Raw genomic sequence first — 18,456 nt, 5'->3', positions numbered from 1 at the left:
TACCGATCATTTTCGTAATCTTGTCCCGCCGTTCTTTGGACCACGTTCTACACGTGTCGCATGGAAAGGCCTCGTTACAAAGACGATGTTTATAACAAAAAACGTGATCGTCTAGTACGTTCATCTTACCAGAACATTTAGAACAATCTTTAAACTTATTATCCATCTTCTAAACGCGATAATTACATCCAAAAACGCCAAAATCAAATTTTATTTGCACTGTATGAGGAAAACCGCATGTCTAAAATGGCGTCGAGAGAAAAAGTGAAGAGTTATAGTTAAGGGGGATAACTGGGGGTAATACCGTAGTCACTCTAAAAATTATATCGACGCATTGTATGGGGAACTTGAGGGATCCGAAATTACAAATAGTTAAGGAGGCAGGAAAGTGGAAATATTGAAATGAACAGAGTGATGCTACTTCTTGTTTATGATAAGTCTTACTTATTCTTTTTTTTTAATTATTCTGTATTATTAAATAAGTGTTTGTCAACAGCCATATTCATAAATGTAGGGCCTACCTTAGTTATACATAATTAATATTCGAATATGTGTACCATCCACCTATTAAGTAAGTAAGTCAGTCAGTAAATCATTGATTAAAATGAGATGTGTTTTAGATATACATGTACATATACAGATTGTAATACAATCTATTAATGTCACACCCGGAATTTTGGAATGTCCATTAGAACACAGTTTTCAGTGGAGAAGTGTTGTTTTGTTAGTCAGTAAGTTCCAAGTTTTATAGAATTCTCAAGATTTGATAGCTACATGTATGTGTTTTCCTATAGAAAATGTTGATTGAGAATAAATTGTTGTATATCGCAAATTATAAAAGACAACAACCGATCACCAACTGGCGTTTTTGGTCATGGCTTATTTATTGAAATTGAACATGCATTTTAGCAACCGACTTGCCACCCAATTGGTGAGCAGGTATATGGCTGCACAATAAATCAATCAATCAATCATCAACAATCATTTGTTCAATCAATAATTATAATTCAATCACATCAGCAATAGGATTGTTCAATCAATTTATCCATAAATCAATCTATCAAATTGTTGATCAATCAATATAAATCAATTACATTAGCAATACATGTAGAATTATTGAATCAATCAACCCATAATCAATCAATCTATCAATCAATATCAATCATCATTGTCAATTGATGAATTGAGTCAACAGATAATCAATGGATCAAACAGTAGATAAATAGCGCGTTGCTTAAAGCGGGTAAATGGCTAGGCTAGGTAGACCCTGGGGACAGTTGACCACTTATTCTCAAGCTTAAGCTTTGAGCAGGCCCTGGGAGCAGTTGCCTACATCAAAGACCTATGAAACCTTGCCATGTTGCAAATTCCGCCTGTAATTTTGTCAGATGATCCGGCATCATGGAAGAAGTTGATGAAAAAGGATGCCGAACCCGATAACAATTGCGAACACCAAACCCAATGGTTAAAGATAAAGCTAACCTTATCCTTATTACGATCACGACTAAGGATAAGGTTGCTGTTGCTTGTATAAATGACTTTATCCTTAGGGATAAATTCCATTATTGTCTATAACATTAAATCAAACACTACATGTATATCATAAAATCAAGTATTATAATTATGACAATTATTTGAATAGTTTACATGTGCAAAAAATATGATTGATGTTATTTTATTGAACATGCTATAAAAATTAACACAGCATACTTTTAATTCATAAAACATTTAGATGAATTGATAGGACTTTGTTACAAGCAAGTAAACCACGCCAAAAGTAGTTGTCGAGTTTTAATCTATCAATATAAATTGAGGAAACAATGAGTACAATTTTCAGAAAAGTGCAGTTTTAAACGCAAATTTTAAAATTCATCAAAAAGAAGCTTTTTGGTAATGTATGAATCTCGGTCAAATACCGGTATCGGCGGAAAAATAATGTTTTCCTTAATGATTTTAAACGCTTTTAATTTACCAGGGTCCCTTTCTTTTATCAAGGTATTGGTTGTTCCCTAAAGTTCCCAGTTTGTCCAGGATTAGAGTGGTTTTATTTGATAACTGGTAGCTCTTTATGATATTATTGCTATCTACACGTACCTGTACAAGAAAACGTCACTAGTTTCTAAAGTTTTTAATTAACAGCAATCAATTGCAGTTCATATTATGCTGAATAGTATCATATGTTTCAGCTTTGTTGATTTCTCCAAGTGTTTGGTAGTAAGTTGTATCGATTTCGTTGATATACACATTAAAAACATCACTTTCTCTTGCTTTTACAGAAACATTAGATTGAAGAATCATTGGAAGTTCTGCTTTGGAATTTCTAATTCTTATGGGACAAAATAATAAAACCCATGTTTCAATATTCTTTAAAAGATATGGCTTTAACAACAACAGCAAAATGATTCAAGACAATCTGGATACATGTATTTGTCTTACCGTTTCACTACAAAGTATGCAATGACAATTGCGTTGACAATGAGTAAGATGCAAAATGCACTGACAATTCCATTAAACTCAGCTTTCCAGCAGTTGTTCTCATCAATCGCAAGTTTTGATACTGAAAAGAAAATTACGGAACTGTTGTAAAGGGTAACGTAATATGTTAAGTTTGAATGTCTTTAATGCGCATGGCATTAACAATTTTCATTATCATCTATTGTTAATGTCCGTTTAAAATGATTTTAATTTTCTAGCAAATGTGCCTTGAAACTGTAATTGAATGATCAAACTATTACATGTAACCCTCTAGGCAGTCAAGACCTTGTCATCCAATTTTACAACCATTTTTACAATATCCAGACACATGATGACAGTCATGTAACATTTTGCAAAACGTCCTACATTCCTGACTACAACCCAATCCATAGTAACCAAATTCACACACTACGAAATAAATTGGCTTTTTGCACATATGATCATTTTTACTGCAATCGTGCGGTTATTTGTTTTCCTTAGTGCCGTATATATGAAAATTCAAACACATTTTAGCATATTTTATTGCCTTAGACGCAAAAGAGATTTGGTATGACAACATTTAAACATTCTGTAAACTTTAAGGTTCAGCTCACTCGTGTGTAAGCGTAATGCATCCCAAACTACTGAGTACCGGTATTGAAATTCTTTCACTTCCGGCCAAATTTAAATTTGGACAAATATAATAATTATCAATTTAATTTTTGTTTGTGTCTTTGAAATATGTTTTAAATAATTAATGAAATTTCTATAGAAAATCACACATAAGACTACAAGATGTTTGATGGTAAAGTTATATTTCAATTCATTGGTATTGCTACAAATTAAGTACATCAAGCATGTAACCTTCATGGCAGTAGTCTCCCTTCCAACCTAATAACATTCTTATTCACACAAACCATTCACATTGTTACGACCTCTGCGTGTATTTTTACATTAACTAGCACAGTCTATTCTGAAAAAGTCAACAGCCAATGCTACATGTGAAAGGAATAGACCCAAGATGAGAGCTAAGAATTAATTAAATCTAAATATTTTCAAACTATGTGGCTATATTTCATTCGTTAACAGTTAACAACTTACGTTTTTTACACAAGTCTCCGTGATAACCAGCATCACATCCGGTTAAACATGTCCCATTAATATGAGAACACTTGTCACCATCAAGACAGTGTCCGCATTTTTCAGTACATCTAACTCCATACGATCCTTTTTCACAATCTATCATTAGCAATGAAATAAAATAATGATGTATTATATTTTCGAATTTATAGCAAATCATGTCACCCCTGCGAATGTGTTCGGAATGTTTTCTTGATCGTAGCTAAGTATGTAATAAATCTAGAGGTGCTCGAATGAAAGTTCACGAAACTTCCCCGAGATTTGTTCAATTCCTGAGAAATTTCGAGCGAAAGAATAAGTGTTCGGATAATGTTCTCAAAATACATAGGTACTGATCTACAAGATGTTTGATGGTAAAGTTATATTTCAATTCATTGGTATTGATACAAATTAAGTACACCAAGCATGTAACCTTCATGGCAGTAGTCTCCCTTCCAACCTAATAACATCCTTATTCACACAAACCATTCGCATTGTTACGACCTCTGCGTGTATTTTTACATTAATTAGCACAATCTATTCCGAAAAAGTCAACAGCCAATGCTACATGTGAAAGGAATAGACCCAAGATGAGAGCTAAGAATTAATGAAATCTAAATATTTTCAAACTATGTGGCTATCTTTCATTCGTCAACAGTTAACAACTTACGTTTTTTACACAAGTCTCCGTGATAACCAGCATCACATCCGGTTAAACATGTCCCATTAATATGAGAACACTTGTCACCATCAAGACAGTGTCCGCATTTTTCAGTACATCTAACTCCATACGATCCTTTTTCACAATCTATCATTAGCAATGAAATAAAATTATGATGTATTATATTTTCAACTTTATAGCAAATCATGTCACCCCTACGAATGTGTTCGGAATGTTTTCTTGATCGTTGTTAAGTACTATAGTATGTTATAAATCTAGAGGTGGTCGATTGAGAAAGTTCACGAAACTTCCCCGAGATTTGTTCAGTTTGTTCGGATAATATTCTCAAAATACCTAGGTACTGATCATTTTCATATCATATCCTACTTTGAATAATGTTAAAACATAAAAATATAATAATTATTAAGATATGTCTTATTTCATCATCTAGCGGTTACACTAAACGATGATATTCAGAACAGAGTTGTCGTTCGTGATAAACCATTCTATGCGTGGTTAAAAAATAAACACTGTGTTGCTTAATAAAATCATAGCCATGTTTGATTTTTTTGGTGTGCATTACAATGCTTTTTAAAAAATGAATGGGTGTCTGTTTTGAATTAAAACTTAGTATATCAGCCCAATTTCCATGGGAGGGGGGATGTCGCTAATAAGCATGTTAATTGTTGCAAGATCAGAAAAAACCCTATATTTTCTATTGTCACATTTATTTCTATAGCTCATGTTATCCATCAATTAATTGAGATAAATTTTTAAATCAATAAACGTCTAGATTTTATATTCGACGACAAGTAACCTAGATTCTAGGAAATAGATTATAAACACGAGGCCTGATTTTTACTGCGAAACTGAAAGGGTCAAATAAAACCACGTGGTCTAAATTTAAATGACAATAACATTCGCAGAGGTGGTGTGTTCAAATGAAATAAGAATAGCATTCCAGAATCATTTTTTTGGCTTGACAGATAATGCATTTCAATGAGGTTTTTTTGGTTGTTAGTTTGTGTGTTATTGGTTTTTTTGTTTTGTTTTGTTTTTTTTGTTTCAGGGTCTGTATTAACCCTCTAAGCAGTCAAGACCTTGTCATCCAATTTTACAACCAATTTTACAATATCCAGACACATAATGAAAGTCATGTGACCTTTTGCAAAACGTCCTACATTCCTGACTATAACCCAATCCATAGTAACCGAATTCACATACTACAAAATAAATTGGCATTTTGCTCATGTTATCATATTTACTAGAATCGTACGGTGAAAATTTTGTGCGGTTATTTGTTTTCCTTAGTGGCGTATATACCGGGTATGAAAATTCAAACACATTTTAGCATATATTATTGCCTTAGACGCAATAGAGATTTGGTATGACAATATTTAAACATTCTGTATACTTTAAGGTTCAGCTCACTCGTGTGTAAGCGTAATGCATCCCATACTACTGAGTACCGGTATTGAAATTCTTTCCCTTCCGGCCAAATTTAAATTTGGACAAATATAATAATTATCAATTTAATTTTTGTTTGTGTCTTTGAAATATGTTTTAAATATTTAATGAAATTTCTATGAAAAAATCACACGTAAGACTACAAGATGTTTGATGGTAAAGTTATCTTTCAATTTATTGGTATTGCTACAAATTAAGTACATCAAGCATGTAACCTTCATGGCAGTAGTCTCCCTTCCAACCTAATAACATCCTTATTCACACAAACCATTCACATTGTTACGACATCTGCGTGTATTTTTACATTAACTAGCACAGTCTATTCCGAAAAAGTCAACAGCCAATGCTACATGTGAAAGGAATAGACCCAAGGTGAGAGCTAAGAATTAATGAAATCTAAATATTTTCAAACTATGTGACTATCTTTCATTCGTTACTAGTTAACAACTTACGTTTTTTACACAAGCCTCCGTGATAACCAGCATCACATCCGGTTAAGCATGTCCCATTAATATGAGAACACTTGTCACCATCAAGACAGTGTCCACATTTTTCAGTGCACCCAACTCCATACGATCCTTTTTCACAATCTATCATTAGCAATGAAATAAAATTATGATGTATAATTATATTTTCGAATTTATAGCAAATCATGTCACCGCTGCGAATGTGTTCGGAATGTTTTCTTGATTGTTGCTAAGTATGTAATAAATCTAGAAGTGCTTGAATGAAAGTTCACGAAACTTCATCGAGATTTGTTCAGTTCCTGAGAAATTTCGAGCGAAAGAATAAGTGTTTGGATAATGTTCTCAAAATACATAGGTACTGATCTTTTTCATATCATATCCTACATTGATTTATGTTAAAACATAAAAATATAATAATTATAAAGATATGTGTCTTATTTCATCATCTAGTGGTTAAACTAAAGGATGATATTCAGAACAGAGTTGTCGTTCGTGATCAACCATTCTACACGTGGTTGAAAATATAAACACTGTGTTGTTTAATAAAATCATAGCCATGTTTGATGCTTTTGGTGTGCATTACAATGCTTTTTAGAAAATGAATGGGTGTCTATTTTGAATTAAAACTTAGTATATCAGCCCAATTTCCAGGGGGGGGGGGGGGGGGGGGTTGTCGCTAATAAGCATGTTAATTGTTGCAAGATCAGAAAAAACCCTATATTTTCTATTGTCACATTTATTTCTATAGCTCCATCAATTAATTAAGATAAATTTTTAAATCAATGAACGTCTAGATTTTATATTCGACTACAAGTAACCTAGATTCTAGGAAATAGACTATAAACACGAGGCCTGATTTTTACTGCGAAACTGAAAGGGTCAAATAAAACCACGTGGTCTAAATTTAAATGACAATAACATTCGCAGAGGTGGTGTGTTCAAATGAAATAAGAATAGTATTCCAGAATCATTTTTTTTTTGCTTGACAGATAATGCATTTCAATGAGGTTTTTTTGGTTGTTAGTTTGTGTGTTATTGGTTTTTTGTTTTGGTTTGTTTTGTTATTGTTCTTTTATTTGTTTTGTTTTGGTTTTGATTTTGTTTTGTTTGGTTTTTTTTTTTTTTTGGTTTTTTTTTTTTTTTTTTTTGGGGGGGGGGGGGGGGGTCTTTTTGTGTTTAGTTACAATTACTTACAATTCTAAAGCTGAGAAAAGCCTATATGTACATGCGCATTGATTTTGATATTGAAATACTCAAGAGAGATAAAACAGATAAGTAGATTAGCTAGTTTGTATCCCGTCTTTCATCCATGAAAACCACATGCCACGTAACATGGTGACATTGTGAGTCTTAACTTTCATTGACAATATCTTCTATACGTTCTATCTTTTCACTCTCTATCAATGCAAAAAGAGAAGACCCAATGTCAAGTAATTATTTACATATTTTTCAAAAGTCCCTTAAAGGGGCATGGTCACGATTTTGGTCAAAAATTATTTTTTTGATTTTAATGTTTAAAATGCTTCAGTAAGGTATTTTTGATAGGCAACCAAAATTTAAATGCCATTTGTTGAGTTATAAGCGAGTTACAGAGCTTACAATTCCTCGCTATGTAAACAAAGCTTTTGTTTACATTTTGAACGTTGAAGTGAAAATTCCAGTTTTAGACCTAAAATGAATGTGTTAATCCTTAGGAACTGTTTATTTATGCTTAAAATGAATAAGAATATAGACAAAGCAGATTAGAAATGATGTTTTACTGGTATATTGAACCTATGTAAACAAAAAACAGGGCACGAGCCTTGTTTACATGACAAAGAATTGCGATCCCTGTATCTTGTTTAAAACTCATCAACGGGCACCCACATTTCATTTGATCATTAGAAATGCATTCATAAAGCATTGTAAATAATAAAAACAGAATAATGAAATATAACCAAAATTGTGACCATGCCCCTTTATTAATCATATAGATATTTTTCAATGGTGAAAAACGAAAAGCTTCTTTGAAAATGTTTAACAAAATTTTATTTTTGGGTTTTTCAGATACACACTAACAATGCATGTTATTAACGTTCACGACAAAAGTGTCCCTTCTTTTCGGTGTAACAACCACCTTCACACATTTAGAAACACCTTTGAGTTCATTTGCAATTTACACAGGCACTGCTACAATAATCTTTTCTTACAACACCTTAGCCCAAAACTCGTAGAGTTTCATATCGTTCTTTATCACATACAGGTTAACAGTCTTTTGTCTTATTGCAATATTTAAAAAGTATGAACGAGAATTTCGAAGAATCCGATGGTTTAAAATTGGACAAGATATACATAATGACACTTTAACATGGATTTGCATATGCACAAATCATCGCTTTTAGTGAATTATTTTTCGCCATGTAAAACAATTATTAGGTTTGTTACTGACTGACTACAGAAATATATCGGACTAATCAATCTCATAGAGGCGTCTTTACCCGTGTCACAGGTCGGTTCCCTGTATCCAGGTTCACACCCTCCAAAACACACTCCAGTGATGTGGTCACATGTCGTGTTGTTCAAACAGTGACTGCACTTACTGGTACAATCGTCTCCATAAAATCCAGGAATGCACTCTACCAAGAAAAATTAAATCAAACATTCAAACAAAACATATTTTGTAAGATTAGAAAATGTAATAGCATGCGGTTTAAAGTTTACTTTTAATTGGGGATACAAAACAGTTTTTAAAAGTTTTGTAAAAAAATGTACAATTTGAAGGGCAAAAACCATAATATTAAAAACGTCAACTGATTGCCAAAATAAATGAAGGACAGTACACTTGCCCTAATGTGGTAAGAATTTTTCAAACCCACAAGTAATAATAGTTTACTCTTACTTATTTTTAAGACACACACACACACACGCGCGCACACACACACACACACACACACAAATGAAAAGATTCTTTGAACATGTTGAATAATTTATTTTTTGCTCTTTAGATATTCACGAACAATGATATATTATCTCTCTTTTCTATCCCGTGTAACAACGATCTTCATATAAAGACCTTTAATTTTAATTGCAATTTACACAGGCACCACTAAAATTATTATTCTTTACACAATATATAAGTTGGACAAGATGTAAGGTCACTTTTACATGGCTTTGCACAGATCATCACTTTTTGTGAACTAATGTTTCACTTGATAGTGAAAACAAAACACTTCAGTTTGTAAGTGTGTTTCTGACTGACTACAGTAATATATCGGGTTAATCAATCTCATGGAGGCAAGGTCTCGCAATATATACTTAAATAGTATATCAATAATCAAGAGACTTTACCCGTGTCACAGGTCGGTCCTCTGTATCCAGGTTCACATCTCTCAAAACACACTCCAGTCACGTGGTCACACGTCGTGCTGTTCAAACAGTGACTGCACTTACCGGTACAATTGTCTCCATAAAATCCAGGACTGCACTCTACAAAGAAAAATTAAACATTCAAACAAAAACATATCATGTACCAAAATATGAGTTGAGTTGAACATATTTTATTGATAATGCCAAAAGGATTGGACACAAGTTCCAAAAACTTAGAATGTCCTCTCCTTGTACATAACATTTTACAGTGCCATACAATGCCATACAATGTCAGTTAACATTTATAACAGTTATAGAACATTTAATGAAATACAAATAAATCCTTAGTTTTAAATCTAGAATTAGAATTAGGATGGAGAAGAAAGTTATGCAAATAATTTAAAAACTTAGATAAATCTACCACACTTTTGTATAAATATATCCACTTCTTTGTTGTTTTCATCATAAGATAAAGTTTTGTCACCCCAAAGTAACAAATGTACATCAATTATATTCAAGAAGTTCAGTGATAAACGATTATACATAAATGATTGTCTTAATAATGAATATTTTTGACAAACGAAGAACAAGTGATGTGCATCTTCTAAACTTCCACATGAACACATTGGGTTGGCTATTATGTTACACCGATAAAGATCACAATTGAGAACACAATTGTGCCTTAATTTCGTATGAATGATATTTAAGAATCGTTTACCAAAAGAAAAATACTTAGGAGGTTTTGTATAATTGCTCTGTAGTGATTTCTTAAAAATATTTAACGAAGTAGCTTCCTTGGTATTATTATTCAGACTATTCCACTTACGAATAGTGTCAGGAAAGAATGACTTGTAAAAAGCTTCTAATCTACATCTAGGCAAAGAATAGTTTGAGGAGTTTCTAGTATTATAGTTGGAAGTGACCTTTCTAATTTCAGGAGTTATGTTTTTTAGATTAGAAGGAACAAGATTGTTATGAATTTTGAACATAGTAGATAATTTAAGGCGGTCTCGTCTCATTATTAATGGTTCCCATCCTGTTTCCAAATATAGAGAATTTCTTGAAGCTATGACTGAAAGACCTGAAACTATTCTTGCTGCATATAGTTGAACCTTTTCAAGCTTATCCATATCAAATTGGGTACATCCAGACCAAACTTCAACAGCATATTCTAGTTGTGGTCTTATAAATGATACATACATTTGTGTTAAAATATCCCTAGATACAGTAAATTTAAGTTTTTTAAGTAGACCAAGTTGTTTGTAAGCTTTTTTAACAACGTTGTCTATGTGATTAGACCAACTTAAATTTGAAGATAACAATACTCCTAGATGCTTGTGTTGTGAAACATATTCCAAGGTACAATCATCAAATAACGAATTAGGAAATTTTTCAACATTTTTAAAACTAAAGAATACAACTTTTGTTTTTTGTGGATTAAATTCTAGAAGCCATTGTTTTGACCATTCCTTAAGTACATGAAGATCATAATCAAGATTATCTTCTATGACAGAAATATTGTTTGAACACTGTTGTAATGAACTATCATCAGCATAGAGTCTACATATTGATCTCATGTTTTCAGCCACACCATTTACATAGAGTAAAAACAATAATGGGCCAAGAACAGAGCCCTGGGGAACACCTGCATTTATGAATTGGCTGGAGGGGAGTTTGTTTTTATACATAACCTTCTGTGTTCTATTACTTAAGTAGTTAATAAACCATTCAAGAATTGGTCCTGAGACTCCATATGATTTAAGTTTATGAATGTGACACTTATGCCAGACCCTGTCGAAGGCTTTTGAAAGATCACAAAAGATCATACAGCAGTAATTACCATCATCAATACTTTTCACAATAGAGTGATATGTTTCTAAAAGTTGGTAAACAGTTGAATGTCCTGGCAAAAAACCAGCCTGATATTTATAAAATAAGTTGTTGGCGTGTAAAAAATTGCATAGATGTTTAAACAAGATTCTCTCAAAAATTTTACTAATACAACTCAGCAATGACACAGGTCAGTAGTTTGATGTGATAGATGGGTCATCTTTCTTAAAAAAAGGAATTACATGTGCCAATTTACAGCAGTCAGGAAAAGTCTTAGATGTTAGTGATTTGTTGAATAGAAGACACAAAGGTTTTGAAATAGTTTCTTTGCAGGATTTGAGCATTTTGTGACTTATACTGTCAGGGTCTACTGCTTTCTTTACAGGAAATACTGACAAAATGTCAACAACTTCGTGTTCTTGAATGACAAAGTTTGAAAAATTGTCTGAACACTTGTGTTGCAAAACAGGTAAGTCCTTATTGTTATTATCTAAATTAGAAATTGAACTAAAGTATGAATTTAAGAGTTTAATCTTATCATTATCTGAGAATGCAAACTTATCAGTGACATTATTGTCTGTGTAATGCATAGGTGGTATTTCAGTTGTAGATTTGGTGTAAAAAAAAAAACATCTTTCATTAACTTCCAAAATATGATTGCATGCAATTTAAAGTTCACCTTTTGTTGGCGATACAAAACAGACTTTCAAAAGCCTTACAAAAATGTACCATTTTAAGAGGAGGACTATTAAAACAAATCATGTACAAAAATATTATATCATGCAATTTAAAGATCTCTATATTGGATATACAAAACAGACTTCGAGATTTGTTAACATATCTGAAATACATGATTAGTAAAGACAAAGCTTCGGTTTAAAGTGCCTACACAAACAGATAACAATTTTGCTGAAAGCATAGTTTACCTTTTTGACATGATGCCCCTACCCAGCCTGGTTGGCATCCGTTATCACATGTTCCTGTTGTTTTGTTGCAGCCATTACATTTACTGTCACATTGTTGTAAACAGTTAATCCCAAAGTAATTATCATCGCATTCTGAATAACAAACAATTGCAATCGACTGATTTGTTCAGTCTAAAAATTAAATACCGAAACTGGATTTTTCAAAATGATTTTCTAACCTTCCGTGCATTTTAAACTCTAGTATTTTCTAACCTTCCGTGCATTTTAAACTCTGGTATTTTCTAACCTTCTGTGCATTTTAAACTCTGGTATTTTCTAACCTTCCGTGCATTTTAAACTCTGGTATTTTCTAACCTTCCGTGCATTTTAAACTCTGGTATCCGCTTTTACACCCATTCATACAATATCCGGTAATGTGATGACATTGTTCCGACTCGAAACATTTTCCACAGGAATGATTGCAATTGGTTCCATACATTCTATCGGTACAAGCTTAAAAATACAATTGCAAAACTTCAAATTACAAAAATTAAGAAATATACACCAATTTATGTATTAATTTAACTTGACTTTATATATATATATATATATATATATATATATATATATATATATATATATATATATATATATATATATATATATATATATATATATATATTAGGGATGTCAAATCGGTCAATTTTTAGTACTCGGTTACTCGGACGTTTTTCCGATCGAGTACCCGGGTACTCGGCAAAAGTGTAAATAAATATGAACAAGTACATTGATAACTGTAAAACCTTGGTCACTTTTGTAGAAATAAAACGACATGATCTAATGGGAGGTTGCCCCGTAAGTGTGTTTCTGTTGAAAGAATTATGAGTTTTTGTTTTTCTGGAGTTTCTGGACTGTCAAATTCCTCCTTATGTTTAAGACGAATGTGATTTAACATGTTTGTCGTTTCCCCCGTATAGGATAAGTTTACTTCGCACAGCTGACATTTTACGTTTTTTGAATCTTCAGTTCTTTGGAAATATTTCCAGACCTTTGAAGTCGGTTGCGGCATTGTCTGTTCAATTTCTCTACTGTGTGCTATCTAATTTATATAATAGACTATATAAACGATGTTCAGTGAAAACAAATCATTAAAGTAAGCCAAAAATAAGGGTAGAAGACAGTCAAAGGTGAGAAAAACTAGGTAACAGGTGCTTGGTCACGATAATTACTATATAAACACTGCCACAGGCGATAACGGTCATTTAGCATATTTAGAGGCGTAGGAAATCCTAATTACTGTATGTACAAGTGCAGTGGACATTTTAAGTTTTAAAACCGATGTTTTAATGCATTATTAAATAAACTTAGAAATATTAAAAAATATACATCCGAGTAAGCGAGTACCGATTTTAGTATTCGATACTCGGACGTTCGATCGAGTACCCGGTTAACCGGGTACTCGTTGACATCCCTAATATATATATATATATATATATATATATATATATATATATATATATATATATATATATATATATATATATATATATATATATATATATATCAGAAAACTTTACAAACAAGGATATAAAAATAAAATAAAGCATCATATAATTATTTGATTTTGAGTCATTAAATACATAATAGAATTATCATCTGAAAATTAAAGGGGCATAGACACGATTTGAGCTCAGAATATTCCAATTTTAAATTAATTTTCTATTTTCAATGTCTAAAAACGTTAATGTGGGTATTCTGAATGCTTCGACAACATCTGAAAGTCAAATATTGAGTTATATACAGCAATATACAGTTTGAGTTTTTCATTTTGTAAACAAAGCTCGAGTCTTGTTATTGTTTATATATGTGTTGTATTGGTTTTAAGTTTAAATTAAGTGTTGCATTTTTGTTGATAAAAAATTTTGTTTATGAACACATTATTATAGCATTGAATCATGATTTTTTGAAGTATACACTCTCATAACTGCAGCGGTGTGTGCATACAAATTGAGTAACGCGCGTTAGCGCGTTATGAAAATTTGTATGCACACATCGCTGCAGTTATGAGAGTGTATACTTCAAAAAATCATGATTCAATGCTTATATTTACATTTTTTTTAACTTCTTGCCTTGTCTGCAAATGTGATTCATACCTTAAAATTTCTATCTTATCCTAAGGGTAAGTTAATATTAATGGAAGAGCCACAGTAACAGCCACAAGCGTGAACTTTGATTTTCGCTTGTGACGTTGCAGTTTACAGCGTTCAACGTTTGTGACGTCATAATAAAACTCGTCAATTTGACCTTTGACTACTTGTTGCATTTAGAGGCATTTAAACATCACGGAATTTAATGGAAAAACACAGTAGAATGTAAATATATTGAATCATTCATCTTTTGTACCACAAGTCACATTGTCAAAGAAATGGTTATTGTATTATCATTAGGAGAGGAACTTGTAAGTTGTAAGAACTTGTTTCCGATCCTTTTGTGTTACTTACACAATAAAATATGTTCAAATCAATGGTTATTCCCTTACTTTACATTATTTGGAAACATGTAAACGAGCTTTACATACATAACTCTGTACCTCGGTTGTAATTTGACTTCTAACATTCTAATATTGGTCAATCATTCAAAATGCACGATTAAACCCTTTTATACATTTTTTTTAAATTGATATGAAATCATTTCTAGGTGTCTCTTTAATTACATTGATTGCAAAAATCCGATTTGTATCCTGGTTGACATCCATTTTGACATGTGCCATTAATCTTGTCACACTGTGATAAATTTGCACAATGTCCACACTTGTTTTGGCACAACTCTCCAAACATACCGTCGCTGCATTCTGTGAACAAAAAAATGTAACTATCATGATGGTCACTTTAAGGTCAAGATCTAGCAAATTCCAGAGTGTCTAGAACCATTATGACGTCATCATTTATTTGATGTACCTTTAATTTACTACATCCTGAACTTTCAAAAGAAATACTTCATGAAAAGAAACCCGAGGGATTCATCAGTATCATTTATAGACTGGTTATTTCTTAACATAACATAAACAAAACAAAAATACATATCATAGTAAACAAACAGTAGTAACCTAAAAAATGAAAGTATCTTTATTATTACGTGGCAATATTGGGATAGTCATACTGGTGAATGTAAAAGTAGTCTGTGAATCCGACCGTGACCTACTATATATTACTATATTAATTTTATCTATTTATATATTATTGACTATACTATATCTTTTAATCTAATTGTTGTCAAAAAACACATGTATATGGCGTATTTTTTTTTTCTGAAACAGCTAGTTTGACGCCTGTGCGTTGGTGCTAAAAAGAGCACATTTTTGTACACGTTACTTCACCACAGAAAACATTGTCGAAAAGAAAATGTTTAAGATATTCGCAAAACTTTTTAACATCAAATGTCAATGATATTATGACAGTTACAGAAAATCGAATTTTTTAGAAAGATAAAAGTACCAAATTTACAGCGATGACCCTGAAACCCTGGCCCACAACCATGACAGATTCCTGTTTCTATTTCACAAAAACGGCAGTTAACATCTGGACAGGAATATGAACAGTTTGATCTAAAGAACCCTTGTATGGGGCATCCTGAAATAAATGTATGATGGCATTTACAAGTTAGACATGAGGTAAGAGAAACGAGTCACATTTTAAGTCAATTCTATCTTGATATGATAAATAGTTTTGGTTGGTTATTTTTTTACGTTGAAAGTTTTCTTCTTCTTCAATGAACGTTTTTGATATTTTCTGCTTGCTTTATATTTCAAGGCATTTTAGTGGTTGTGTAAATGCTATTTTTTTTTAATGCTGCATCTTTTAACTTGCATACATTGGCATTGTTGTTTTTTATTTTATTCATGTACATCTTAACTTATCTTCAATGCTCCGAAAAACATTAACACGCATACTCATTGGTTAATTGCTGGGTGTTAGTGCATCGGGACTTACCGTAAACCTCAACTTCACAGAGGTCATTGTAAGCATAATTCGAGTACCCGTCAGGATATGTAATTCCTGGCAGTCTCTCGTTGTAGTAGATTACGTACTGTCCACGTACAGGACAGGTGGCGGTGAAGACATCAGGTAGGGTATCTCTTGTAAAGTTGTCGTCCTTGTAACACAGTGTTCCATGTAATATGTCAGTTGTATTGGATACATACAACGAAAATCCAAGAACTCTACCTGTGTGGTCATTTGCTGCATCTGAACAAAATAATAGTAATTATAGATAATAAAAGTTACACAGTACATATATTGATTGAATTGTTAATGGTATGAAAAGAAATATCAGTCTAAGTTATGACACATAAGCGTTACTTATACGTACTCCATTCAAAATTGTCCGTTCTGAAGTAGATAGTGATGTGATGGATGCTGTGTATGCTGGTCAGATTCACCCACCAGGTGGCGGTCTGTTTATTATCTGCTGATATTGCACATTGACCAGCTTGCCAAGTAAGGTTAGATTTTTGTCCATCTACGGCATTACGAGCGTTAAAAACGTTGTTCCATGAGTCGAATAGGTACTGCTGGTATGCTGGTTTGTTGAGGGCGATATTAACTGTGTAGACAGAATAAATTAAATGTACATATGTACATGTATATCAGAAGCATGGTATGTAATGTGTGTGATGGATAAGTGTTCTAAATAAACAGAGGTAGTTTATTTCTGCTTGATAGTTGATCAATGATTTTAGAAAATGAATGAATGCATATGTTATATTTATACATATATTTCTTGAGAATAATAAGAAACGTTTTAATTAATTCCTTGTGTTTTTTGTTGCAATAAATAAATCTCAAAATATATGCTGTATGTTTATTTCCGTCATGTCTAATTAATTTTTCTTTAGTTTGTTAAATATAGCTCCTTTAATTATAAAAAGTTTACTTACCATACGCATACGATATGGTAAAAAATTCCAAACACCAAAGTAATGACAACATCTCTAGATCTGTAATATGCAAAATGGTAATAAATAGTAATACCATTCGAGAGAAATACGTGTTGTGACTTAAACAGAATGTTGTATAGCTTTCAGTAGCATAACGCTTACTCATGCTGAACAAAAAATCATACTAAATAATTGTAAGTAATTAATTGTCATTGATTGACAAGTTATATTCACAGTTTGTTTAAAAAATAAACAGGGAAAGTTAAAGTATACGTGGCAAATTAAAAACAGTACGGTGAGCGTATGATTATGACTAGGAAGTTAGAATGAAAAGAAAATTGCTAAAGCTACTAGATAAACATTGGGTTTATTATAGATTTTGTTTGGCGTTCTGTTCAGATGTGAATAGATATGAGGAGAACAAATAAAGGGTTGTCTTTCATAAGTCAGATTTTTTGTTCTTAATTGACAAATAAGCACATAATTCTTTACAGGGAAGTATGATGAAATATTTTCTTTGAACATGTAGCAAGAACTGAAAAATACATTACTTATCGAAGGAATTTCTATAAAAATATTTTTGATTTAATGTCATTAACCATTGTATTTCAAACGAGACAATTTGGTTGTTTCTTTTAGCTAACGTACTGACGTACATTAACAGTTACTGTAATTTAGTGAATTCTATTTACTTTTTACAATTAATTTATTTATTTGTTAAAAGAAAGATGTAAATTATAAACAATAACATGTTTCCTTTGATGATTCATTTTGGTTATGAAGGTAGCGATCATTGCAGGAAAAATTTACATAACCCGCTAATGACGCGGGTTATGTATTTTTTCTGCAATGTCGGTCCGTAAACTATCATTTACGGTCGATAAATCTTTTTCATATATGGCCAGAAATTAGTCCTGACTTTTACCCCTTTCTATTTGTAACCAGTAACATTGGTTATATCAGTAACAATGCTTGATTATGAATAATTTTCAAACTTTGATGTACATGTGACAGGTTACAGTGGTTACTGGTAACATTGTTTCAAAATAGGGTTATGTTTGGGTTAGGGTTAGGATTAGGGTTACTTTAGGATTAGGGTTAGGGTAACCATTGTGAATAATGTTACCAATGTAAGCAAATAAAAAAAGACCCCCTGTAAATCATGAACATGACTGTCACCACTGTTGCTCTATGTCACCAATTAAGAGAATATATTGCTGTAACCATTGTACCCATTGTAACCAAATAAAATAAGAACCCCAGCTAAACAGA

At 32.0% G+C, this 18,456-nt stretch overlaps 1 protein-coding gene across 1 annotated transcript; it reads right to left on the bottom strand.

Moving 5' to 3' along the window:
* Positions 1-1,845: 1,845 nt before the first annotated feature.
* On the bottom strand, positions 1,846-17,350 carry LOC109618896 (multiple epidermal growth factor-like domains protein 10). Its single transcript, XM_034456521.2, has 14 exons — positions 17,347-17,350; positions 16,617-16,850; positions 16,238-16,492; positions 15,743-15,877; positions 14,962-15,099; positions 12,624-12,761; positions 12,270-12,401; positions 9,496-9,633; positions 8,646-8,783; positions 6,154-6,291; positions 4,244-4,381; positions 3,556-3,693; positions 2,437-2,557; positions 1,846-2,326 (listed from the first exon to the last, which is right to left on the bottom strand). The coding sequence occupies exons 1-14, from the start codon at positions 17,348-17,350 to the stop codon at positions 2,143-2,145; spliced, it is 2,031 nt and encodes a 676-aa protein (XP_034312412.2). The 3' UTR covers positions 1,846-2,142.
* Between the last annotated feature and the right edge of the window lie 1,106 nt (positions 17,351-18,456).

This window comes from Magallana gigas, chromosome 5, assembly GCF_963853765.1.
Source record: "Magallana gigas chromosome 5, xbMagGiga1.1, whole genome shotgun sequence".
Lineage (NCBI taxonomy): Eukaryota > Metazoa > Mollusca > Bivalvia > Ostreida > Ostreidae > Magallana > Magallana gigas.
This window is presented reverse-complemented; position numbering and strand designations above follow the sequence as displayed.